The following is a 26,294-nucleotide window of genomic DNA, read 5'->3' as shown; positions in this document are numbered from 1 at the left end:
TTTTCTTTTAGAAAAGCATACCCAAATTGAATCTACTATAGGTCTGATCTCCGTAGTTACATTTTTATAAAAATATTGCACACCTAGACCCAAAAGGAATATTCCTACCAAATTTCAGCTTCTAGGTGTTGTGGTTCCAGGAGATAGAGCGATCAGTGTGTGGAATATGATAAGAAATGTGAATGAGTGAATGGATCTTGATTTTTATAATATAAGATGTCAGACACTCGCTTCATTAGAAGCCCCATCTACATGGCTACATGCTAAAAATGAGTCCTTTGTACTGGATATAATGTTTAAATTGAGAAACGTAATTCACTTTTCTCTTCTACATTGTAAAAGCATTTACAAGAAAAATGATAAAGTTCTAAACTTTAATCCAAAACAAAACATAATACATATAATATTATGTGGATTGATATAATTTTTTTTAATTCATGCCTATTATTCAAAATCATTAGTGATTTCACTCAATCCTATCGCAATTTTCAATAATAATTACTCAAATCGTTTGCTAAATACCTACTGTTCATAAATGTCGTATGAAGTAATAATTCAAAATTAAACAAAAAAAATGATAGTCAACCAAAAAAGTATCAACAAAAAATATCAAATTTAATAATAAATATTTGACAAAACCCATTAGTTTCAAACGGACAGTGATCAACAAGGAGGGAAATTTTTAGACAAGAATAACACATGTGTAGTATATCTTGTAAACAGGTTGTTCTTATAGGAGAGACAGATCGGGAGATTGGGCTAAAGCCAGCAGGTGCTCTTTTTCAATCCCCCCCGAGAAAGGTGCTAATTGAACATGATATATTTTAATAAAAAGGAAAGATAATTATATATTTTTTAGAATCATCGAATTAATGCTTTTCGGGAATGTTAAAATCTTTCCAAAGATTTTTACTTTTTATTCCTAATAAGGGAAAGTAATGTATTCGGCCAAATATTTCGAGCACTTGAGTTAAGACTCCATGATCGGTAAGTCTAACTAAAATAACTTCAGAAATTATTATTAAACAATATTTAGCTTCCTATAGAATGTAGACTTTTATTTTTCCTATTTAATATTTTTATTATTATTTATACTCTCCTTATCCTAATAGTATACAAAGTATACTGTTATTAAAAAAATTTTTTTTTTTTTTTTTTTTTTTTTTTTTTGAGAAAGAGGAAGAAGGAAGAGTTAAAAAAAATAATAAGTCCTACCTTCAGAGACACTGCTAGTTAATTTATTCTTTTTCCGTCACAGGAACGATGAAGCAGTTAAAATCGTGTATAAAACAGGATCATGTAAGAATGTATAAAAATATTCCCTAAAACACAACGCTGAATTTAAATATAACTGCTGTCTATTAGGTTCACAACGGCTTCAATTATTTTCAGACCTTTCTTGTACTTGGTCAGATCTACTGATGGATCTTTAATTTTCTTGTCTAATAGTTTGAATAGTTCTTTCTTGACAGCCACTAGAAGTTCTGCAATCTGTAAAATGGAAGAAAAAATAACTTTATTAAAAAATTTGGAAAAAAACTAAAGAATAAATTTAATTTCATTTCATTACTTCAACTTTTTAAGCCAAAGATATTAAAGAAGCTATTCAATTGTCCTCACGAAGCTGAGGGCACACCGAACAAGCACAGAGCAGAAAAAACTTCGGCCCCGTCAGGAATCGAAGCCAGGACCTCCGGAGCGCAAGTCTAGTGTGATACCATCTCGGCCACGGAGGTTGCTATTGCAAATAATAAAAATAAATTTCAGCTCATCCTCCTTTAGCAATACATCTAGTACCTAAAACAAATGCCCTGTTACCACAGAAAAAACTTCGGCCCCGTCAGGAATCGAAGCCAGGACCTCCGGAGCGCAAGTCTAGTGTGATACCATCTCGGCCACGGAGGTTGCTATTGCAAATAATAAAAATAAATTTCAGCTCATCCTCCTTTAGCAATACATCTAGTACCTAAAACAAATGCCCTATCACCCCAACCACGCTCAAACACTCCCGAAGACATACTTACTTGGTTATCTTTAATATTCAAGGCTATCCAATCGTCATCCAAAGACAACACAAACGTATCCAGGTATTTCTGAACATTGACCGAACCTTTACAGAACAGAATAAGCGCTAACGTTGGGACCATGGTGCAATTTCTAATGAACAACTTGGATGTTTTAATTTTCTCTTGAAACACTATGTAGGGGCTTGGAAACCGGGACACTTCTTTCAGTATAGAACTCGGATGTAGAAATACCTGCAACATGGAAGACAAATTAGGATGGAATATTTCTCTCTCTCTTCTTTTTTTTTCTTTTTTACAACAGGATTTTCTTTACTACTATGCCATAGGAAATAAATAATTCATTACAGTGCCAAAAAAAAGCCCATTTATATTGCTCAAATAGCTGTAAAAAGTCCTTTTACAGCTTTACTCCAGCAGTAAGCTCCTAATATTACTATGGTCAACTTCTCAAATGATATTGGGGACAAAATTCCACACCTCGGCTGGGACTGTACTCACGCTCTCCTGTTGACCAGGAGAGCGTCTTGACCACTACACCATCGAAGCAGAAGGGAAAAATACTTACTGGTCCGTCTTTCTTGGTGTAGAAAACTAATTGATCAGCATTGATTGGTCGCGGAAAAGATCCGTATATAGAATAATCACAGAAGGAGGGAGGTACAGTGACAGTAACAATGTTAGGATAGAGGGCGGAGCACAGGATTCCTGCCAGGAGCTTTTGATTTTCACCGTATTTGTTCAACTCAGGGCCTGGCGAACAAACGATGACACTGCTGGTTAATATAGTAACATTACACGTTTTGTTTGTTTCATAACACACAACTACAAGATTTTTGTTGATTTATAATACGATACACAGTAGATCAAGATACCCAACTGCTGATATTATTATTTTCTCCTTTTTTGTAGTGATTTGGTGACCAGTTTGCATGGTTTAATGTTACAGATTACAAATGGCTACCCTCTGACATGGTTCTTTTGTGTCGTTTCTGGGATTCGAACCGCAGGACTCTCAGTAACGAATCCAAAGACATCGCAACTGTAGGTACTAATAGAACTGTTATTTTGTAAAAATCATAATTGTATACATAATTCTGTACCAGTTGATGGCTTTATTGGAGTTTTCAGACGACTCCATTCAAATGACATTTTTAAAGGCCCGTTCTCACTTGTGAGTGTCATCCGATATTTCCCCCCGAATGTCCTGCAGGCAATGTAATTTAGGTATGTCTCACTACCCACGACACGATTTTTTTCCCCGAACGACACAAAATGTTCTTGTGGGCAATGTTATTTAAATGAGAGTGTTCCTACTTACGCACGACACGATTTTTTTCCCCGAACGACACAAAATGTTCTTGTGGGCAATGTTATTTAAATGAGAGTGTTCCCACTTACTTACGCACGACACGATTTTTTTCCGAACGACAAGTGGGAATGGGCCTTAACTCCAACTTCCTCTTACCTGTAGCTTCTAGCACTCGGTCAGGTCCCGCACAGCGGGGTAACTTGACCGTGTTGGGAATGAAGCCGATGTGGGCCAAATATTTGAGGAACTGGTTTTTGGTTTCGCCCAGCGTGTAGAGTACCGAGAGGGAGAGATAGTATTACTAATGTCCGATCTTAACACTGAGAGTTAACACAGTGTCAAGGAATTTCTTTGGCGTCGAACATTTGGTTTACACAGGCCAGGAGAGATAGTTGGCGTTGGCAAACTGGCGACCATGATATGAACTCCGCTCTGCTTCCTTCTTCCATTGCTGAAAGCAAATTTATTGGCGTCGATTGGAAAATGGCGTATGCGTAAAATACTTAGTGATGACGTAAAATACCTACAGTCCATTGTATTGTTAAATATACTGAAATTATCTTAAAGTAAATAGTTTTACACGTTTTAATACTATTCTCTGAAATCATACAAAGTGACAAAAAGGATAATATTAATAGGACAGTATTAAGTAAGCAGAAAAGAACCATCCATAAGGCAATTTATGGTAGTTTGTAGGACCAATCAGTTGAAATCATACAAAATAAAATTACGTTTGTATAAAAACAGGACCACAAACATTTTTCCGTAACTTTCTCTAGCCATGTTTAATTGGCTCGTCCTGAACCGCAGTCAACCATCGTGAGGACTTGTGCTTATTTTTTAAAAGCAGAGAGAACCCTTTGAAGAACTGCCAGTTAGCTAGGCTGATTAGGGTTAGCTATTCTTCTCCATGTTTATAGTCCCAAAGCTAGACACTAGTCTACTCTCTGTTTAACGTCCCCTAGCCAGACTAGGGGTATGAATGTATGAATACTAGCAGTATATATTCTATTCAAAATTGATTGCCTGGACCCTTGAGGTCACAAAAGAGACCTGTATAGCCGGCAATTCTTGCAGATCTCTTTCCACTCACCTCTATAACGGTGCAGCGTTTGTCTCAACGTGAGATTTTCGTCCAGAGTATGATCATAAGGTACATCTGTAGTAGGCGGCCCAAACTCTAACTCCCGCTCAATATCATCTAACTCTTTAGTGGCCATTTTGCATAGCTTCTTCGAGTTGTTGGACTTCTCGTCGATCGAATAATTGGTTACTTCTAGGACTTCTTCCAGAAATACGGACTTCACGGGATACGTACGACCTGAAAAACAAAGATGACAGAGTTACTAACTTGATAATAATATTGAATACACGGTTAAAATTAAAATTCTGTGGAGTAACGAGGTTGGACAGGATCAGGAATGAAGTCATAGGGAAAAGGTAACGGAAGTGTCCAGGAAGATCCAGGAGAGGAGACTACAGTGGTATGGTCATGTTGAAAGAAGAGATGAGAGCTACATAGGGAAAAGAGTTGACAGAATGGAAGTGAGGGGGAGAAAAGGGCGAAGGAGGCCGAAGAAAACGTGGAAAGATTGTGTGAATCAAGACTTACTTCATAGAGAAAAATTAAACAGGACATTTTTTCCTATCCTGTCTTCCTTCTCTCTTCGATTTCGGGACGATAAGACCATAGCAGTTACAGTTCCCTCTGTCAAACCTCCTAAAAATAATAATAATAATAATAAATAAAATTAATAAAAATACACTGGCCACAAAAACATACCTTATAAGCGTTCAAATTCGTAAGCGGGTCACTGAGGCCGGTGGCAAACGTAATCCTCCGGAACTCCATCTCTTCCCTCTTATTAAACGATGCACTGAACGGTGGTTTGAACGAAACACAGGCCGCTATAGTTAGCGCCGAGTCCAGACAGAAGAACACAGCGCCATAGATGATCAGTTTGCCCACGCGTACGTCAACAGGCAGCTTGGACAGGTGTTTACCGAGCGGAGTAAGTTCGTAGTTTTCGTTGAGAGCTTCGAGATATTGGAGACGCGTGGCGGCCGTCAGAATGTTTTCTAGTTTGGGAGGCTGCACCATTTTCTCTGAAAGAATAGAATATCTTTAAAATATCTTGTTTATCCTGTTCGAAGTACACGCCCATCTAGCTAGAGGCTAGAGAGCAGGGAACAAGGGTCCCAAAGGTGTGCTAAGAAGCTCCACCCTGTCCTAATAGGACAGAAAAGTTTCCTTACCCCAAAAGTCTTAACAAGGTCTCGTATATTTGATACAAGGTTGAGATAACAACTCGTTATAAAGACCTTGCTCAACTTTTTTTTGCTTTTCTCATCCTATAGTAAGGAAAGAAATGTATTTAAATGGTAATCCTGAAGATTTTGAATAAAGAAAGTCGTGTGATATTCACACCGTCACATATATGTTCAACTATTAAAAAAATATGTACAATTTTAAGAGGTGGCGTAGCGTCCATGTAATAATAATAATAATTAATCTTGTAAGGGCAGAAGAAAAATACTTATTATGCCCAGATCTTAGGGCGTGTATGGCGGCCATACACTCAAAGTTTCATTCAAATACCCTTAAATATTGACTTTAAATAATTAATGTATTTTATTAGATAAATAAAATTAATATACCTTAAAATGGTTAAAAATCCCTTAAAATCCCTAAATCCCTTTTAAACTGTTTAACTTTACTGAAAGCGTACTTACCTAGGACACTTTCAAAGGATCGGTCAGCAAACAAGGGGATGGTTCGAATTCTCAACAGGACCTGTTCCAGAGATACTCGATGCAACTCTGGTTCTCTCTCGGCCAGTAGATGTTCATACCGATGACTTGTGTACAGATGAATACAAACTCCAGGCAATACACGCCCGGCCCTGCCTTTCCTCTGCTTGGCGTTTGCCTTAGATACCCACACCGAGTCCAGACTTTCTATGTTGCGGAGGGAATCGAACCTGGGAAAGAAATCGGGAATAAGGAAGTTATGATGAGAGTTCATTATATGACCTCTTCCTTCCTGCTTTTTTTCTCACAAAGAGCGAGAAAATACTCGTCGATGAAGATTCACGTTCGTTCTACAAGCCTGTTTCATAAAAACATCACACATTTATCATTTACAAGTTCATTTTCGACACAAATTCAAAGCTAGAGTCCCCAATAAATTTTCATTTATTCATTTGTTTTCTTCGATAATCAGACAAAAGATCATACATTTATTAAAAGTTTAAAACAGCAGAACATGAGTGTGATCCCAGTTAGAAATAAGAACATAAATTACTCACCTATTTTCTTTCATCTTGCCTACGTCAATAACAAACACACAATCATCAATAGTGACGGAAGATTCTGCTATGTTAGTGGAGAGAATGATTTTCCTAACACCGTGAGGGGGCACCCTGTAACAAGCAAAGAAAAGAAATAATTAATTTTTAGTCCGTCCTACCTTTATTATTACTAATTATAAAAGGTATAGTGGACGGACTATTGTATTCGCTTCGGTGTCTGTCAGTCAGTCCCCATAGAAGGACTTATCCAAACCTGGTCGACCTAAGTATATATCAAATTAAAGGTATTTTTACCAGGATCACTGATTTACATAGGTACTGATTTTCTCTAATCACTATGGGCTAAAAAAATTCCCGGAGGGACGGACCCTGCTTGTTCTTACTAACTTTTCAATAGTAACCTGAGGTTGTTTGTCAAGAAATGCTAACTTTACTTACGGAGCTATGTGCATCAAGAATTCCAGAGCCGAAAAATCTTTGAACCCGTCGCGTCCGAAATCCAAGTGTCGAGTGTTCAAACCTAGTATGATGCCCACTCTTTAAATATGATAGAGGTTACTTTAATAAATAAAATTACTAATGTCCGATCTTAACACTGAGAGTTAACACAGTGTCAAGGAATTTCTTTGGCGTCGAACATTTGGTTTACACAGGCCAGTACCTATTTCTGAAATTCTGGATTCAATGAAAACTCTCTGTAGTAAAATCGGACTTAATTCAGCCAATTATGAAAATAAATTGAAATAAAGAGGATATTATGTCAAATAAAAAGGTTAAAATTAATTTGTACCTAAAAACATTAGCCTGTTCCTCAGATGTGAGAGACGAGTGAAGGGGAATCACCCAGAATTTGCCTCCCTCGGGAGAAAACATCTTGGTCTTCTCTGTCAACTCCTCGAAGAATGTCTTGATCTCGTGAAGTCCCGGCAGGAAAACCTGGAAAGAACAAGAAATTTCAAATTTTGAAATCAGCCTAGTAGACTGCTTAAGTCAATTTTAAACTCTAATTGAGGCGTAATCTGGAAAAAGGGCGTAACGTCACTGACTTTTCGGGAGTCTGCATTTTTGGATAGCAAATTTTGTTCAGAACACGACTGTGAGAGGATCATCTTTCCATCTCTTTTCTAAGACAAGTTATGGCCAATTTTGTAAACCCTGTAACATTGTGTTCATTTGACAATGTGAAAACTTCAAACGCGATTATCTCGAAACTCTGTTTTTGTAGTTATGCCCTTCTTCCAGATCATGCCTCAATTTTAATCCTGTCTATAACTCATTTGACTAACCTCAGTGGTGCAGGTGCAGTAGTTAGCGCGGTGGACTCTGGATTTGGAGGTTGGTGGTTTGAGTCTAATTCAAGTCATAAAATTTAGCGTAATGTATTGAGCGGGGAGCGACTTTTTGTGACAAGCATTTATGCTTAACAAAGTTAAAATTATTTTATACCATTGGCTAATTTGTCTTTCGATTCGTACTTACCAATATGGATCCTGTCTTAGGATAATCATGATCTCCAGATACAATCCACACTAAGGTACTTTTGATCAAACCGTAATTGATTTTATCGTTGTTCATAAAGTAAATAGTTTTACACGTTTTAATACTATTCTCTGAAATCATACAAAGTGACAAAAAGGATAATATTAATAGGACAGTATTAAGAAAAGTCCCCCAGCCAGACTGCTCCGAGGATAATCTGCATAATAAGTAAGTAATTATTAAGGAACTCATTAATAAGGCAAAGGAATTCTCTAGTCCTCATTAAGCAGTTCAAATTAGACTGCTCCGAGGATAATCTGCATAATAAGTAAGTAATTATTAAGGAACTCATTAATAAGGCAAAGGAATTCTTTAGTCCTCATTAAGCAGTACAAATTAACACTATTCATAGTATTACCTGATATCCCACTACATTCCCCAGCTTATCCAACCTCTCATCTGCCACCCTCCTGGCTAAACTGATGGCAGATATTTGTCTAGGCTGTGTACACACGATGTTGATCTTGTCGTGAAAATCGTTCCGGTTCCGATTACGCTGGTTGTTTTTGGCGCTGAAGTTTTCCAAGAAGTTGTCCAGAATGAATTGGGGAATCTGTAAGCAAAATATCAACATGAGAAATTTGAACCTAATTATACATACGAGGCCACTTGAGATTTTAGCAGTGTTAAACGCCGACCCTATTTTATTAGGAAAAAGCTAGGAAGAAGAAGAAGAGTTGACAGTTAGTAGTATTTTAGTCCAAGTGAACAAAATGTATTTCTGTACAGCTACAAATCCAATAGATTCTAGATATCCAACTGCACTGGAATCTTACTGAGCCAGGTAATCACAGAAGGCTAGAAGGTTTGTTGTCAAATTTTCAAAACCAGAATAAGCACTGATAAATCCTTCACCGCATACATCTTTCACACAGTTTTTCCATTTCATCTTCAATTTACGAGCCCTGGTAAAATGTAAAATGAAAAAGAGACATAAGCTAGGTACCCGCGTTCCATTTTTTATATGCTTTAGATTTAGAACTAGCACTTTTGTTTGGTTTACAACCACTTTTTGTATGGTTTAGGTTTAGGACAAGCACTGTGGTTTACAATCATTTTTTGTATGGTTTAGTTTAGAACTAGCAAGCTTATGTACCTGAGTACTTTTGCCACAACCAGTTTCGCCACAAATGACCACAACCTGATTGTGTCGGATAAGATGAAGGATTTTACTATACACGCCCCAGGCCGGTAGTTCCTGTCGAATTCTCAACATCTTGATGAAATGGGGATCGTTCAAACTTTGCTTGTATCGTTCACAAATATGAGCATTGATTCTGGAAGCACAAACAGAGGAGTCAGCCAAGTTAACTTGGAAGATAGCGCGCCTGCCTTACGCCTGACCATTGAGTTTGATTATACTCCAGGTAGATTAACAGGGACGCCCACCTTTTAGGCGCTAGGTCACGGGTTCGATTCCCGCCCTGGGCGAACTTTAAGGAGCTGTTTGTTTTTTCTTTCTTTTTTTTTTCTCCAAGACGGCTTTCTCCTATCCTGTCCTCCCTCTCTGTTCGATTTCGGGACGATAAGACCTCTGTTATTACAGTTCTCAAAATAAAATCTCTTGGAAGAAAAAAAAAATCGTCTTTTTATCATATTTACCTACTTAAAAAAAAATATTTTTTCTCAAATATACATATTACTTTTTTCCGCTTAAAAATATCATGTTTTTTTTCTATTTGAACATTTTTTTCTACCTAAAAGTAGTTATCGAATTAATCCGAGTTTTACCGTTCTTACCTATTGGTCTTATACGCATCCTCCCTGTGCTGGGATTGGTTGGGACCCGCTGCACTATCGAACGTAACCACTCCATCTTCTTCGTTATCGGAGCTGCATTCTCTTCCCCTCTCAGACACGACGGAATTCGACAGCAGGGGAGAATCCGCATCAGGAGGACAGAAATCTTCACCTGGCAAAGGAAATACAGAGCGTTTTAGAAAAGTGTGCCAGAAAAAGGGAGTAATTGCGCAAAAAAATTTTGGTGATTGACAATTGACAATACGTGTAATTAATGCATACCCACAACTGAAAGAGGCGGACCAAGTCCAAAAATATTTTGAGATAAATGGAGTCAAAGTTAGGGACTAGCCAAAGTTTAAATAGAGATAGACATTTTGTTTTTGCTCTTATTTCAACACAAAACTAAATAAAGTGAACTTAGCAACCAATTTAAAAAATAGATATTTTCGCGCTCTTTCCAAGATGTAAAATACTCTAAAAGTCAATTTTTTGGACTTGGTCCACTCTACCTTTTACCCATTCGTTATTGTCTTCAAATGAAAAACTTACTAGGAATCTTGCTACTTACTTATTGCTTTCAATATTTCCGCCGGATTATTGGCCAAATCAATGAGGGCGTAACAGCAAGGTGTTCGTTTCTGAGCGAGAGTTTCAGCCTCCTGCATCAATCTCTTGGTGATCTTCAGTGCCACAAGCTTGGGAAACTCCTGGTTATTAGGTAGGAGAGTAACCAGAGGGGGCTCATGAGGGTATTGTGATCCTGGGAATGAAACAGAGGTTTTTAACCAACGTAGTGAGTTCCAAGGTTTACTTCGAAAATTTTCAATAAATGGCCCGCCATATACTTTTTTTTGTTCTATAATGTAATTAAAAGTCGTGTGATGTGCACACCAGATTTATCCTTTTAAAGACAACTCAACTGCACGATTAACGATTGAAATATAAAAGAAGAAAAAAAATAATTCCTTTGAAATCTTCGAAAATATTATTTGAAATTGGGAGGTCAAAGTAGGTAAGCAGGTGATAAGTTGTACAATATTTTTACCTGGAGGAAACCGCACTTCAATGTCAAAATACATTTTGCTGAGAACATCACTTGCATCTACACCTGGCTTGTTCACCGTTTCCACATTATGAGCAAATGCACAATTATATCCAAACCGACACTTCCCCGATAGGAAAAATTTACAGTGAGGTCTCTTCTTGTTCTTCTCTTTCGGCTGCGGTTGAACCTTGTTGGACTTTGCTTTCAAATATTGGTCTTGCAGGTAAGGCAGTTCTAAATGGAAAATCCACAGCTGATCAAACACTTTCGTTTCACACTGCTCTTCGAAAATGGAGAATAAACAGTTGAATTCCTCGGAGCGGATGCCTCTGAGATCATACTGGTCGTTCTTAGCTTCAGGGCTGAACTCTTGTAGATTGAAATATTTCCTCATAAGTAGCTCAAAGGCTGCGTCTACATTGCCTTGACAGTGCTCCAACACTTCTGCACAATGGTTTGTATGAAATCCATATCTGTGGAATGAAAAAAATATTGTTTTAATCAATCAAATAACAAACAAGTTATTATGCTTTTGAGAAATTGTTTGTGATAATTTTGAATCAAAAGAAACACTTTCTTTCCATGTGCAAAAGTGAGAAATTGCAACTGTTTGGAAGACATTATTTATTTTTTTTCCACTTCCATATCTGTGGAATGAAAAAAATATTGTTTTAATCAATCAAATAACAAACAAGTTATTATGCTTTTGAGAAATTGTTTGTGATAATCTGATGTATAGAGACCACCAGTTCATTTTGAATGACAAGAAACACTTTCTTTCCATGTGCAAAAGTGAGAAATTGCAACTGTTTGGAAGACATTATTTATTATTATTTCACGTTTTAAGGGGGGGGGGGGGGGGGAAATAGCCTCGCAGATTGTTTAATCCAATAATTAAACTTTAACTGAGTTTAAACTAAGATTGTGACCCCGGCCAATAGCAACCTAGTTAAAAGGTCTGGACGACTCACCAGGTATGGTTAGAATGGGAGTATTGGGTCCGAAATATTCAGCAAACATCTGAGCATCCATAGTAGCACTCATGAGGATTACTTTCAGGTCAGGTCGGAACGGTAAGATCTCTGTCAGGAGCATGAGCAGGAAATCACTGAAATCAATAATCAAGGAAACATTAGAACATTGTTGGAAAGTCATACACAAAAATACCACTTTGAGGCTTGGGTGTAGGAGCAAACAGCCCTAAAAGACCACTTTGAGGCTTGGGTGTAGGAGCAAACAGCCCTAAAAGACCACTTTGAGGCTTGGGTGTAGGGGCAAACAGCCCTAAAAGACCACTTTGAGGCTTGGGTGTAGGGGCAAACAGCCCTAAAAGCCCACTTTGAGGCTTGGGTGTAGGGACAAACAGCCCTAAAAGCCCACTTTGAGGCTTGGGTGTAGGGGCAAACAGCCCTAAAAGCCCACTTTGAGGCTTGGGTGTAGGAGCAAACAGCCCTAAAAGACCACTTTGAGGCTTGGGTGTAGGGACAAACAGCCCTAAAAGCCCACTTCGAGGCTTGGGTGTAGGGGAAAACAGCCCTAAAAGCCCACTTTGGGACTTGGATGTAGGGCAAACAGCCCTAAAAGTCCACTTTGAGGCTTAGGTGTAGGGGCAAACAGCCCTAAAGGATGGGTTAAGCTTATTCATTGTTAAAAATATAATGGATATTGTAATCAAAATTAACAATCCGTTTGTCCGCATCTGTGGCCGAGTGGTCAAGAGCACTGACTCTCAACCTGGAGGTAATGGGTTCGAATCCCGGCCAGGGGAGAAATTTTCTAACCAAACTTTTCCCTTTTCTAACCCTTTTCATAGAATCTCCCTCATTAGATGGGCGAGGAGAGACATACTTCCCATCTTGGTGCGAGAACACCAAAAAAGGAACCCTTGAAATATATTTGTTTATTTAATATTATTCTTTTTTTTGTCAACTCTGGGAATCGAACCCAGGAACCTTCTGCATGGCACGCAAGCGCATTACCACTGAAATAGAATTAATTCTACATTTTTTATCTCACCTCTCTTCACTTCGCTCATGGACTTCGTCAATAATAACATGAGTCAGATTAGACAGGGTTTGATCTCCTTCGAACTTCCTCAGCAAATAGCCTGTCGTACAGTAGGACAACCTAGTGTGAGATGAAATGAGAGATTCAAACCGGACCTAAGGATAGAAATAAAATAATAACAATTATAATGATCAAATTTTATTAGACTCTCGAACTTGAGAGAAAGCCATTCAGACAGGGAACTGTTACAACGAAAGTCTAGATGGAAGAGAATGTCCTACGTATTAATCCCGCCCCCGCGTTTTTCGTCAGCCTCTCAATGGGGGTGATTGCTTTGGGCTAATATGGTTTTGGCTACAAAAGTTTCACGAGTGGATGCCCTTCGCACTCAACGTTTGCTATTTCTTTAAACAGGGAAGAAATAGCCCTGTTTAAAGTCCCCCTTTTTCCACTTACCTGCTGAGCTTTGAAATGAGATACTTTATCCCCAAGTCTGAGTCAGAACATTGCTTGGCATAAGAAGTGCCTTTGATAACTAAATGACCTTGATTCACTTGATACTTCTCAGTGGACTTCATATTTTGACTGCTGTAAGAAGAACTATCTCGGAACGAAAAATCCTTTTCCACATTTTTCAATGCGTCCAGAGTCATTTGTTTAAGTTCATCTGATAGTTCAAGGACTCTGGATTGCTTCATTTGGTCTCCTGTGAGTTCATGGTAGTCCTGATAGAAATCAGCATCGTCTGGCAGAAATTGTTTTGGTGGTACAATATCAGGGACTGTAGGTTCGCTGACAGACGGCGGGAAAGTGTTATCAGGCGCGGTAGAAGGAGTAGCAGGAGGATATTCTGGATAGTTGTATTGCCAGGAACTTTGGCCAGGGATGGCAGAGTTGTCTGGGATGTATGGTCCACTGTCATTCTGGATGTAGGATGAAGCACTCCCTGGCATGTAGGGAACATAGTAGTTATCCCAGCATCCAGTGCTTTCCATTGTGAAGTATATTACTGGGGGATAAACATAGAATAAAATTAAATAATGATGAGAAAAATAGTGAGGGAAGTGTGTATTTCAGGATGAAGACAAAATAATAAGCATACCAGTATCCTGAGTAGGTTAGAAAATAGGACCAAAGTGTTAATCCATTACAACCTAAATAGTAATACTTAAGTATTTAGCCTCTTTATATACCACTGAAAAATATCTTTGTCACATTTTAATGTGAACAAAAAGAGAAAAATATTCTGCTCCCATAAACAGGAACCTGCAGTTATTAATATTAGCTAGAGGCTCTAAGTCAGTAGGTACTTACATGATCTTTTTGTGAACTTTGTAGAAGTTTTACAACAAATTTGAACAAAAATACTGTCAGAAAAATTAAGACTTAAATTTTTTTACAACTTATATCAATAGGTACTATTCTTATTTGATAATGCTTGAAACGTTGGCTAGAAGTTAGGATAGGTAGGTGCCTACCTAAAAAAAAAAAAAAAAGTTGGCTGATACCTACTAAGTATGTTCAATCTTCATTATTTTTACAAATCAATTGGAGTGAACTCAGGGCTTTAAGTTTTCAGGTCACACCAGTGTACCTTATTTACAAGGTGTATTTTCCTTTCAGTTCCTTTCAGGAAACTGTAGACTAAGGTCAATTTTTAACTCCAACACATTGGCTGCCAAAGCATACTATGATGTTCACCCAAAAGTACTCATGTATGAAAACATCTCACTAGTATAAGAGACAGCCTTTTTAATTTTTAATTCTTGAAAATTTTCATCAAACAAATACCAAAATTTTACTCAGAGGGGTCTTCTTTCAGATAACCATTTAAAATACATAGTGTCCTGTGCATCAAACTTTGTCATGCTATCATGCCAAAAGAGGGAAAATTGGGAAAGGAAAATATAGCTATATTTGGACTTTAGAGTAAAATATCAGCAATCTATTAGAAACTGCCAACCAATTTTGTACTTGAGCAAGCATATATAAGTACAAGAAGATAACTTATTTATTCCAATATTATCCAACAGAATACCTACCAATTAATTTAATCCAAAATGTAACTAGGGAAATAAAAGGACGGAGAATAAACTTCACACTTCATAAAAGTTTAGACTGGTTATATTAATTGATTTGATGCATAGATTTTAAACTTTGGTTTATAAATAGGTTTATTTTTTTCTTATAATAGGACCAAAATTACACTTGGTAAAACTTTAAACTTAAAAAATAAAAAACTCTTGACTTTAAGTTTTACAGATTTCATATATTTCATCGATATGCATATACGCATATTATTTTTTCCCCCCATTCTTTAAAAGTTATGAAAAAGTCTTTTCTTTTTTCATTTGTTTACTGATGTGTGTATTTATCATCAACCCATCAAATAACACAAGACTTTGCTTAGGCTGCTGGGGTTAAAGGCCTTCAATTTGCATAACAATAAAAATATAAATACCTACTTATTTTTACAAAAATTACATTAAGTCAAAATACTAGTATAATAGAAAAATAAACACAACAAGAAAATTGTCCTAACTAGAGCAAGGATTAATAAATTATTACCTTTTTCATTTCATGGAGATATTTTCAGAACACCTGGACATGGAATTTAAAACTAAGACAAGACATACAAATTAGATTATTTCTAAGAGATCAAATTGGTATTAAATAAACAATTTCGTGAAATTTCCAGCATGAATGTTATGGACACGATAAGCGTCATAATTAGGGACGTAAATCAAAGTTCTCTGAAGTTGCTGACACAAACTTGAGATAGATTTTTTTACAGGATCTTTACACTTTTACAACCGAGTTCAACCATACTTTTATATGAGAAAAAGAATGTCCAAGGCAATTAAAACGAGGTTTAACTACCTATTTTTTACTTCACAATTTAATTTTAATTTCCAAAGGTATTTTTGAATAATCTCAAATTAAAATTCATTTTTCTCTTTTGAAGTTTCATTTTTCCTCAAATGGAAGAGTTCGCGCATGTTCCCATGTTATGATCAGGGAGGCGCTGCTTTCAAATGATAAAAAAAAAACCTCCCGCCGATACTTGGCGCGAAATTTCAAAATTCTCTTTTTTCTTTTCCTTTTTTATGGTGTAATGTTCATGGAAATTTTTCTTAAAGCTACGATATTAAAGGCACTATTCATAGAAAAATATAAAAATGATCAATAGGTATCTTGATGTTCAGCAAAATTTTTAAAACATAAAATGCTAAGGGGTCCTCACAAAATCGTCAACTAGCAGGAATGTAAACGGAGCCTTTAGGCCCGTTGTACGCAGTTCCATGGTGGGCGGCTCATGATTATTCAAATGGATAAAAAATTGACGTAGGTAGGTATTTGAAGAGATATTCTACTGGCCCCCTGGTTCGATGCTAGAGCTAGGTCGGGTTTCATTTTCAAGCTTTATGATAGTTTATTATCAAATTATCGGCACCTCGCCTCTTAATCAGAAGGGCGCGGGTTCAATCCCCATCAAAGCAGCCTGAAAATAACAGAGCTCTAATGATTAGGTGGTAGGGAACATCATTGACGTTATTAACTTCGTTGGTAGAGCGTCTGCATTGTAAGCGCTAGGCCGCCGGTTCGATTTCCGCCGGGCCGGATTTTATCCTGAACGGATAATGTTCGTTCTCGGAACGGCTGGCTTTTCCTGCCTTCCTTCTCTCTTTGATTTCGGAACAATAAGACTTTAGTAGTTACAGCTCCCTCTATCAAACCTCTTAAAAAAGCAACTTTCTCACTTTTACCAACAGAAGGAAAAGAAAAAGATCAACACAATTTTCTTACGAAAACAAATAAAATCAAAACCTACAATATTTTATTATTGATTTGACAATTTGACATTGCATGTCACACAGCACGTAACACCTGATCACTTTTACCAACAGAAGGAAAAGAAAAAGATCAACACAATTTTCTTACGAAAACAAATAAAATCAAAACCTACAATATTTTATTATCGATTTGACAATTTGACATTGCATGTCACACAGCACGTAACACCTGGACATGGAATTTAAAACTAAGACAAGACATACAAATTAGATTATTTCTAAGAGATCAAATTGGTATTAAATAAACAATTTTGTGAAATTTCCAGCACGAATGTTATGGACACAATAAGCGTCATAATTAGGGACGTAAAAAATCTGTCTCATAAGAATTTAGGTGAGAACACCCCCAGAACAGAAGGATTTGTTGGCCTCTGATAGTATGTGAAAATTCAAAAATAAATTCCGAAGTGTTTCTTTATTCGTATATCGTAGTACATGCAATTTTCTCTTTCAACTTGATAAAATACCTCGCGATGAGAAGTATTCAGCTGAGAGCTGATAATTGGAAACAGCTGATGAGTAAACTTTTTTTTGATAAAGCTGGCCATTACCAGACAAAATTTTCCTGTGCCTATATTAAATTTACATAGAAAAATTCCGTTTTCAGAAGGACTTGATTTGGATATAAGTATTGTCAAGTTGTAGAAACTTGATCTACTAGCTAGAAGTTTCAAATACGACCTAACACAGAAAACTGACAGTCCAAAAAGATCTTCAAAAAAGTACTCCTGTCTGAAAAAAAAATGGTTTTACGGGAATTCCTCATTTTCACTCATTTATACAGTAAAATCAGGGCACTTGGAATGTTTTTCCTTTTAAACAGGTATTAATTGACTAGACAAGAATATAAACGGACGTGAACATTTCACAAGAAAATATTATAAGACATGTAATATCATATAAATAAATAATACTCTCAGATTATTAGATGGCCCAAATCAATAAACAAAATTTCATACAGCAAATATTATTGCAATATTGCCTATTTCATGTGCGTATTTTCGTAACGTACGAGTATTGAAAAATATAAATAAATAAGTATGATAAATATAAATTGATCTTTGCAATCAGAAAGAGATTTCATTTGTAAATGTCTTCAGTCCTTGCGCGTTTTGTCCTTCAGTCTGACATTGTGTGTAAATGTAAACAATAATAAGAACAGTGATGACCAGTCTATGAGAAAGATGAAAATGAATTTCAAATCAAATGCAACCAAGCTCGATATTCACTTCCCAAATAAATGTTTGGTTATGATTGAGGGTGGATCAAATGCTGCTGTCTTATCATTTAAAATGTACTCTGCGACAGATACATAGATAGCTACCACAACACCCACAATACTGGCTATAAACACGTTCTTCTGGAAGATAATATAAGTGGCCACACAAAGGCCCACATACACTCCATACCTGTACAGATTTTCATTCGTGTTTTGCGACTTTGCTTGGGTGTTGATACAGATGTTCTGCTGAAGTTTGTATCCTTCTGCACAAGCTTCACACATATCTGGACCATCACCATGGCAACCATTACATGAAGGATCACACTGCATACATCGATATGATCCTTCAGTGTTTACACAGAACTGGTTGCCACTGCAAATATTTTCGTCGCTACACTCATTAATGTCATAGCACCCAATATCTTTGTCTGCTGCCCAGCCTGATTTGCACTTGGTACACCCTAAAATCAAAGAGAAACACAAAATTATCATTCTAAGTTCTAAATAATTTTTTGTAGATACATACCTACGAAGATTTCATATACGTACGACATTATTCCAAAACAAACACTGTTTAATTCCAACCATATCCTGAAAGGTACAGCTTATCTGTATATTTACCTTTAGGTCCTCCAGTGGAACAGCCTGATTCACAAGATGCATGACATTTACTGCACAAAATGGTCTTCTCGTCTTTGTAGGACTGGAAATATCCAGTGTTGCACTCATTGCACAATTCACCAGTGTACTCCTTATTACATACACATTGACCATTGCCTTTCCTTGTACCATTGCCCTGGAGTAAGATTTTAATAATAATAATAATAATAATAATAATAATAATAAAAAACACTCTTCTTCTCTCAACAGGAAAATCAAACTTTATGGACGCAATATGCTTTGCATTGGGGACGAACACCACTGTGTTGAGAGTGAGTCATCTGCATGCTTTACTACATGGAGCTACAAGTGAGGGCACAGTTTCCACTGAGCGGAGGTAAGTTTTGTTGTACCTGTGATATAAAGTAGCTGGACTGGTAGGTAATTTTTGTAATTTTATTGACATGAAAGGTACATATTTTTCATACATGATTAGTTAGCTTAGACCTTTTGCCGTATTGATAAACTAGCAAGATAAGACTAGTTCGGTTAGATCTTAGAAGGTATCGCGCCTGCTTTGTAAGCGCTAGGTCGCCGGTCGATTCTCGTCCGGGCCGAACTCTATCCTAAACAGATAAGGTTCGTCTTCAGAGCGGGGCTGGCTTCGATTTCGGGACGATGATTCCTCTGTTACCTCTATCAACACAATCTATACGTTTGGTTACCTGGTGCATTCAGCCTTGTGAATAGCCATCAACTGAAGCTCTTTTTTCCACGAATTTGCTTAAATATTTCGTCTTCTTTTTCTTTGACTTTTCCCGTGTTCAGACGGGGCGGGGTCGGCGTTTTTCGTCTGCCTCTCAGTCTCAATCAGCCCTAGGGTGATCGCTCATGGGCTGACATTTTGTTTAGGCTTCAAAATGTTACGACTGCGTGTCTTTCGCAGTCAACCTTTGCTGCTTATTCTTTAGCAAGGGAAATTTCATTCTGGTATGCTCCCTGTTTAAAGTCCTCCAACCAGACTACGCTGGTCTACTCCCTGTTTAAAGGCCCCCCTGAAATTGCCTAAATATTTTCTCCACCTGTTTAATTCTCATGTTACGAATTTTTGATCCAATTACAGTGCCAGTGTTTCTCTCATATTCAGCACTGACGGATCACTTGAACCCACAGCTGAAGAGACCATAGCCTCACAAAGATCTGAAAGTGAGCAGGATATAACACCGTCTGCCTTCTACCAAAGTATCGAATTAGAGCAGTCTACAATGGCAGAGAGACCTATGTCCCGTCAATCAGTACAGTCTGAGCAATCTACGATAATGACAGAGAAATCTATGGAGTACCGTCAGTCAGAGCAAACTACAAACTCGCAAGAAGGATCTTTCCAGGGTCAACGTGATTCTGACTCCAATGGAATGGGTACAGTGCAGCAGTTAGACGGACAAGATGATTCAAGTGACTCAGAGAGCGGGTCCTCTCAAACAGAGTCTACACTACAAGACAATCGTCATCCTGGTGTAAACCACTCTCCGGAATCTGTTAGAATACAACGCCGGTCAAATGAGTCCAGTGGATCATTTGAACGCAGGAAGGAAGAACTCAGAGTAACTCTTTCTGGGATAGACGATTGAATGGGTACAGTGCAGCAGTTAGACGGACAAGATGATTCAAGTGACTCAGAGAGCGGGTCCTCTCAAACAGAGTCTACACTACAAGATAATCGTTATCCTTGTGCAAGCCACTCTACGGAATCTGTTAGAATACAACGTAGGTCAAATGAGTCCAGTGGATCATTTGAACGCAGGAAGGAAGAACTCAGAGTAACTCTTTCTGGGATAGACGATCCTGCTACTTCACATTCCACTGATTCAGAGAGCGGGTCCTCTCAAACAAAGTCTACGCTACAAGACAATCCTCAAGCTACTGCAAGTCACTCTACGGAATCTGTTAGAATACAACGTAGGTCAAATGAGTCCAGTGGATCATTCGAGCGCAGGAAGGAAGAACTCAGAGTAACCCTGTCTGGAATTGACGAAGATCCTGCTACTTCATATACCACAGACTCTATCCCATCAGCACAGCTGGATGAACTAGTCAACGATTTCGCTGAGAAGGCTTGGCAAGCTTACACCACAGCAGACTATAGCTCTGTGGAAGATGATGTCATCTCGACACCTTCAGTGGATGTTATTGCGAGGACGAGGCAAATTGTCGGTAAACGACCTTCTGTCATTTCAGTCAGCAGGCAACTTTTCAGTGAAAACCCGTCTAGTCCGAGGAAAGATGAATCGGATTCTGCTCCTTCAAGTGGCTCTCCAATAATCAGACGAACCACCAGAGCAAAAGCTAACCTTGTGAAAGATGATTCTAATGCACACTCAACACCAAGTAATGCTGATTCGGCAACAAGAACCAGGCAAAGTAAATTGCAACAAACCTTGAGCTCTGGGGTTAATGGTTCTAACTCAACTTCGTTAGTCAGCTCTGGAGTTATCAAACAAACAACAGAAGTACAAAAAGCAACTCGTAAAACACGTTATTCTCAATCAATATGTTCAAATGATTCGTTCAGACCACATCATTGTGATTTTGAATTTAGAGAGACAGAGTCAAATTCAAGCGACTTTGAAATTAGAACCAGGCAAACTACCAGAGCACAAGTCCCTAGCTATGTCATAAACACAACTCGGTCCATTTATTCTAACGGTAGTTCCAGATCTCACCACCTAAGTGATTCTGTATTTATGGCCAGAGAAAACGCACAACAACATGATTTAAGCTCTTCACCTTCAAGTGATTCTGTAGTTAGAAGCGACCAAACAATAGTACAAAAAGCAACTCCTCAAAAACGTTATTCTCAATCAATCTGTTCAAATGATTCTTTCCAATCAAATCATATAAGTGATTCTGTACTTATGGCCAGAGAAAACGGACAACATGATTTTTTAAGCTCTTCACCTTCAAGTGATTCTGTAGTTAGAAGCGACCAAACAATAGTACAAAAAGCAACTCCTCAAAAACGTTATTCTCAATCAATCTGTTCAAATGATTCTTTCCAATCAAATCATATAAGTGATTCTGTACTTATGGCCAGAGAAAACGGCCATGATTCATCACTTGAACCCACAGCTGAAGAGACCATAGCCTCACAAAGATCTGAAAGTGAGCAGGATATAACACCGTCTGCCTTCTACCAAAGTGTCGAATTAGAGCAGTCTACAATGGCAGCGAGACCTATGTCCCGTCAATCAGTACAGTCTGAGCAATCTACCAAGCTCTTCACCTTCAAGTGATTCTGTAGTTAGAAGCGACCAAACAATAGTACAAAAAGCAACTCCTCAAAAACGTTATTCTCAATCAATCTGTTCAAATGATTCTTTCCAATCAAATCATATAAGTGATTCTGTACTTATGGCCAGAGAAAACGGCCATGATTCTAACTCTTCATCTTCAAGTGATTCTGTAGTTAGAAGCGGGCAAAATACAAGAGTACAAAAACCAAGTGCTCCGCAGAAACGTTATTCCCAATCAATATGTTCTGATGACTCTTTCAGATCAAATCATCTAAGTGATTCTGCACTTTTAGCCAGACAAAGCGGCCAGTATGATTCTAACTCTTCACCTTCAAGTGATACTTTAGTTGAAACCACGCAAACAACAGGAGTACAAAAAGCAACTCCTCAGAAACGCTATTCTCAATCAATATGTTGTTCAGATGACTCTTTCCAACCACATTTAAGTGATACTATGCTCAGAGAAACAGAGTCAAATTCAAGCGACTTTGAAATTAGAACCAGGCAAACTACCAGAGCACAAGTCCCTAGCTATGTCATAAACACAACTCGGTCCATTTATTCTAACGGTAGTTCCAGATCTCACCACCTAAGTGATTCTGTACTTATGGCCAGAGAAAACGCACAAGAATCTAACTCTTGGCCATCAAGTGATGTACTTATGCCCAGAGAAACTATACAACAAGAATATAACCCTGTTGAGCACAATTCTAACTCGACACATTCAAGCGACTTCATGGTGGAACCCAGGCAAGGTGCTAGAGATGAACCAAGTCCTCCTCCTATGGATGAGGATCCTCAGGATTCTGGTTCTACCCATTCCAGTGACTTTATTGTCAGACCAAGAGCCCCGCCTGAGCCCGGGGCTATCCCACAGGAACAAGAGTCAACTTCAGACCTACCCAGTGAACAGGACAATGAGTTGATCTTCACGCGAACGGTGAAATACATCTCTCCTGGGAGAACTCTTTCGGAATATAAAATCAACAATACGGTAAGTTCTAAGGCCTAATCTTTTTCTTTCTTGGCTTTTCCCGTGTACAGACGAAGTCGGCGTTTTTCGTCAGCCTCTCAATCAGCCCTAGGGTGGTTGCTTTGGGCTTTAGGCTGACATTTGGTTTTGGCTACAAAAATTTTACGAGTGGATGCTCGTTGCACTCAATCTTTGCTATTTCTTTAGCCAGGGAAATTTCAGGCCGGTATCCTCCCTGTTTAAATCCCCCAGCCAGATCAAGTTGGTCTACTCCATGTTTAAAGTTACCTAGTCAGACTACAAGTTTCTAGGCCTAATAAACCATTGCCCTGGAGTAAGATATCATGGAATAATAATTAATTTAAGCTTTTTATGGTAATGAATATAATATGCAGAAACTGCAAATATGCAAATACCATTGCCCTGGAGTAAGATATCATGGAATAATAATTAATTTAAGCTTTTTATGGTAATGAATATAATATGCAGAAACTGCAAATATAATTTGCTTACCTGAGTTCACAGTCTCATGTCAACTTTGTGTTGGTCCATTTTTGAACTTTTACCATATATTTTCTCTTCGTCTTCTACCTCCTTTTTTTTGATCTGATGTAGCCTGAAATTTGTCCACTAAGATAATTTATGTCAACTTACCTTACACTTTCCATTCCCAAAGCACACATTTGGGAATCCCAGGCAAGGTTTACAGTCAGCACCATAATGGTCAACAGGACAGCACCTCTTCAATTTGTTTATACACAACCAGGTGTACAGATCAGAGTCTTTGGCTTTTGAGTGCTGCACTTTGAACCACCACTCCTCAATTTCACTTTCTATGTCTGCAGCAAAATTGTGACACTGAAAAAATGTTATGGTCAATGTCAGTGAAGTGGTACCTCCCAGTTGACAATACCAAGATATTCCAAGAGGAATTTAAATAATAAAGAATTCTTATTGTTCCCATTCAATTTGGTAATATAAAATCCAAATACCATTTGCTTTGGTAAACAGTAAACACCTACTTTTTTCCTCTAAGGAAGTTGATGGAGATCAAATTAATAGAGTAGCCTTGCCATTGTGGCATTGGTTATTAATTATTTCAGTCAAAACAACAACTTACTTGGTCAAGAAAGCCAGACACTTCTGAGCACATTTTCTCTTGAATTTCTATCAGTCTAACTTCACTTTTGGCATAAATCTTCTGCTTTTCCTCTTCCCATGCAGTGTCTCCTCCAGCAAAATTTCCTTTAGCTGTTTTTTCAATCCCCTGGAACAGTAAAATAAATGGTTGAGAGAAAAGTAACAAAATAGCAAAAATAGAAAGTAAAAAAACACAATTAATCAGTTAAATTGTTGATTTTCTTTTCAAAGAACTTTGTATGATTATGAACGATACTGATTTCTTCTATCCTAACAAAATTAATATTTTAATAAACCAGCCGTAGACAGGGTAATCCTTTTTCTTTTTTTAATCTAGGTACCTATTCTTCTAGGATGGGGTGATATTCTTATATAAGAAGCAGGTAAAACATTTAAGCAACTGACTGACCTTAGGAAACCTGTTAAAACAATATAATTAGTATTACCTTTAAAAAGGATTCAACGTAAAGTTTGCAAGTCTTGCAAGGTGGAAATTCTTCCTTTGAGTCATCTTTCTGCAATAGCACTTCTGGTGAGATGTTTCCATGGACCAAAATCAATGATGACAGAACAATTTGTAGAAGGAGACCTGCTTTCAGCACCATACCTAGAACACAAATTTGTTGTTTTTAGGAATGAAACCTGGAACAAAGACATCTTCAGGTTTCTAAGGAACCAAATAGGTATGGCTCTATAACTGAGCTGTAGTCAAGATGAAGGAGGACGCCCAAGATCGAGAAAAGTGGAGAACGTCGTGTTGAAACCTGTCCTAGGACAGATCTACATCTATATATATATATTTTCAGGCAAATTGTTGGTATGAGATAAGTGGCCCATTAAGTTTTTTTTTAAACCCAACAATCCTAACACAACTAAAAAATAACAACTGTTCCTACATTTTCTAGTGCACAAGGAGAAAGGAGAAGAAAGTTTGGAGTGAGAAATCCTTTATAGAATGGGCTAAAGGTATCCAGGGTAAACTCCTATCTGTTTTCACCTCCTTGTCACATCTAGTCGGGTTAGGTGATAAGTCAACTCACAGAAGTCTACACATTTTATTTGCACATTAATTTTCTCAGATTGGAATAGCATTACATTATAGTCTCAACCCCATAATAACACTGGTCACTGCTCGTTTGTGCCAGTTCCTTTGGTAGCAATATTCCACGGATGTGACTTCTGCACAAGTACCTAGTTAAGTGTTTTTAGATGCATTGTATTGTAGTAACTGCTGATTTTACTAGGTTTGTAAAGAGTAATTATGCAGAAGTCACATCCGTGGAAAAGAAAAGCTCCTTTTTGTATTTAACCTAACCCTATAATAACACTAATCACTGCCTTCTTGCATTTAACCTAACCCCATAATAACACTGGTCACTGCTCGTTTGTGCCAGTTCCTTTGGTAGCAATATTCCACGGATGTGACTTCTGCACAGTGCACAAGTACCTAGTTAAGTGTTTTTAGATGCATTGTATTGTAGTAACTGCTGATTTTACTAGGTTTGTTAAAACTTCCTTACTCACCTTCCATGGAATTCGAGTGTAACGATGAGCCAAAGTTTAGCTGTCAATTCATGGATATGGATATTTCCCAGGAAACTGTCATTAACATTACACTATTACAGTCTTCACAGGTATTTTGAAGATAGGTAATGTCTTCTTATCACAAAAAAATTCACAAATCACAACTTTACAACTCATATCATTCATCCTGTCATTTTTTAAAATGCAACACGCAAGACACCAAAAACATAAACATTGGGCCAGTTGAACGAAATTTCTGTGGCGCCTCTCTTTTTTCTGGGAAGGACGCGTTCACATTATCCACAGTATGAGGGGGTTTTACTCGATTATCGTTTATTTGGTGCACTGGGAGGAGAGAAAACTGTCAGCCTGATAGATAAAAGGATAAGGTTACGGATCCATTAGGCCTAGAAATCCGAACGAAGGGAGCATTATTCCCCGGGAGCCGGGATTTTTTCATTTTTCCCCGCAAGCTCCCACTTTCACGGTCCCACGAGCCGCCTAAATTGATCTATGGATCCTCTTTCACTTGAGGTCCCTGATTGGTCCAAAGACCCAACGGCCTTGAATTTCAACCAATCGCAACGCTTCTCGTATTATTTTGAAAGCGCGGAAAATTCGTTAACTTTTGATTTTGCCTCCATTTTTCCAACAAAATTTTCAAAAAAGTTCGCATCTCGCAAATTCGCATTCACAATCACAATCGT

The 26,294-nt window shown here is 37.7% G+C and overlaps 2 protein-coding genes across 2 annotated transcripts; both read right to left on the bottom strand.

Moving 5' to 3' along the window:
• Positions 1 to 1,211: 1,211 nt before the first annotated feature.
• On the bottom strand, positions 1,212 to 15,951 carry LOC103507940 (putative ATP-dependent RNA helicase DHX57). Its single transcript, XM_026822672.1, has 17 exons — positions 15,726 to 15,951; positions 13,438 to 13,990; positions 10,975 to 11,447; positions 10,498 to 10,689; positions 9,927 to 10,098; positions 9,283 to 9,463; positions 8,545 to 8,739; positions 8,127 to 8,255; positions 7,438 to 7,583; positions 6,645 to 6,758; positions 6,070 to 6,317; positions 5,120 to 5,442; positions 3,730 to 3,787; positions 3,493 to 3,633; positions 2,593 to 2,777; positions 2,025 to 2,258; positions 1,212 to 1,491 (listed from the first exon to the last, which is right to left on the bottom strand). The coding sequence occupies exons 2-17, from the start codon at positions 13,974 to 13,976 to the stop codon at positions 1,342 to 1,344; spliced, it is 3,480 nt and encodes a 1,159-aa protein (XP_026678473.1). The 5' UTR covers positions 13,977 to 13,990; positions 15,726 to 15,951; the 3' UTR covers positions 1,212 to 1,341.
• A 1,145-nt stretch (positions 15,952 to 17,096) lies between these two features.
• LOC103507935 (cysteine-rich with EGF-like domain protein 2) lies at positions 17,097 to 25,775 on the bottom strand. The gene is made up of 6 exons (XM_008472454.3): positions 25,588 to 25,775; positions 24,510 to 24,670; positions 24,044 to 24,190; positions 23,578 to 23,781; positions 18,679 to 18,853; positions 17,097 to 18,518 (listed from the first exon to the last, which is right to left on the bottom strand). The coding sequence occupies exons 1-6, from the start codon at positions 25,592 to 25,594 to the stop codon at positions 18,061 to 18,063; spliced, it is 1,152 nt and encodes a 383-aa protein (XP_008470676.1). The 5' UTR covers positions 25,595 to 25,775; the 3' UTR covers positions 17,097 to 18,060.
• Between the last annotated feature and the right edge of the window lie 519 nt (positions 25,776 to 26,294).

Source organism: Diaphorina citri, unplaced genomic scaffold (assembly GCF_000475195.1).
Source record: "Diaphorina citri unplaced genomic scaffold, Diaci psyllid genome assembly version 1.1 scaffold354, whole genome shotgun sequence".
Classification (NCBI taxonomy): domain Eukaryota; kingdom Metazoa; phylum Arthropoda; class Insecta; order Hemiptera; family Psyllidae; genus Diaphorina; species Diaphorina citri.
Note: the sequence above shows the minus strand (reverse complement) of the source record. Positions and strands in the feature narration are given on the sequence as shown.

What these genes read in the sequence shown, in the direction of transcription:
- LOC103507935 (XM_008472454.3), bottom strand. An exon ending in ACGTTGAATCCTTTTTAAAG is followed by an intron (nt 24,191 to 24,509) that starts GTAATACTAATT and finishes TTACTGTTCCAG; the next exon opens with GGGATTGAAAAAACAGCTAA. An exon ending in TTCCACTGGAGGACCTAAAG is followed by an intron (nt 18,519 to 18,678) that starts GTAAATATACAG and finishes CTTTGATTTTAG; the next exon opens with GGTGTACCAAGTGCAAATCA.
- LOC103507940 (XM_026822672.1), bottom strand. Translation starts at nt 13,976, where the DNA reads ATGGAAAGCACTGGATGCTGGGATAACTACTATGTTCCCTACATGCCA. An exon ending in GGAAATATTGAAAGCAATAA is followed by an intron (nt 10,099 to 10,497) that starts GTAAGTAGCAAG and finishes TTCCTTTGCCAG; the next exon opens with GTGAAGATTTCTGTCCTCCT. An exon ending in GATGCGTATAAGACCAATAG is followed by an intron (nt 9,464 to 9,926) that starts GTAAGAACGGTA and finishes TTGTGCTTCCAG; the next exon opens with AATCAATGCTCATATTTGTG.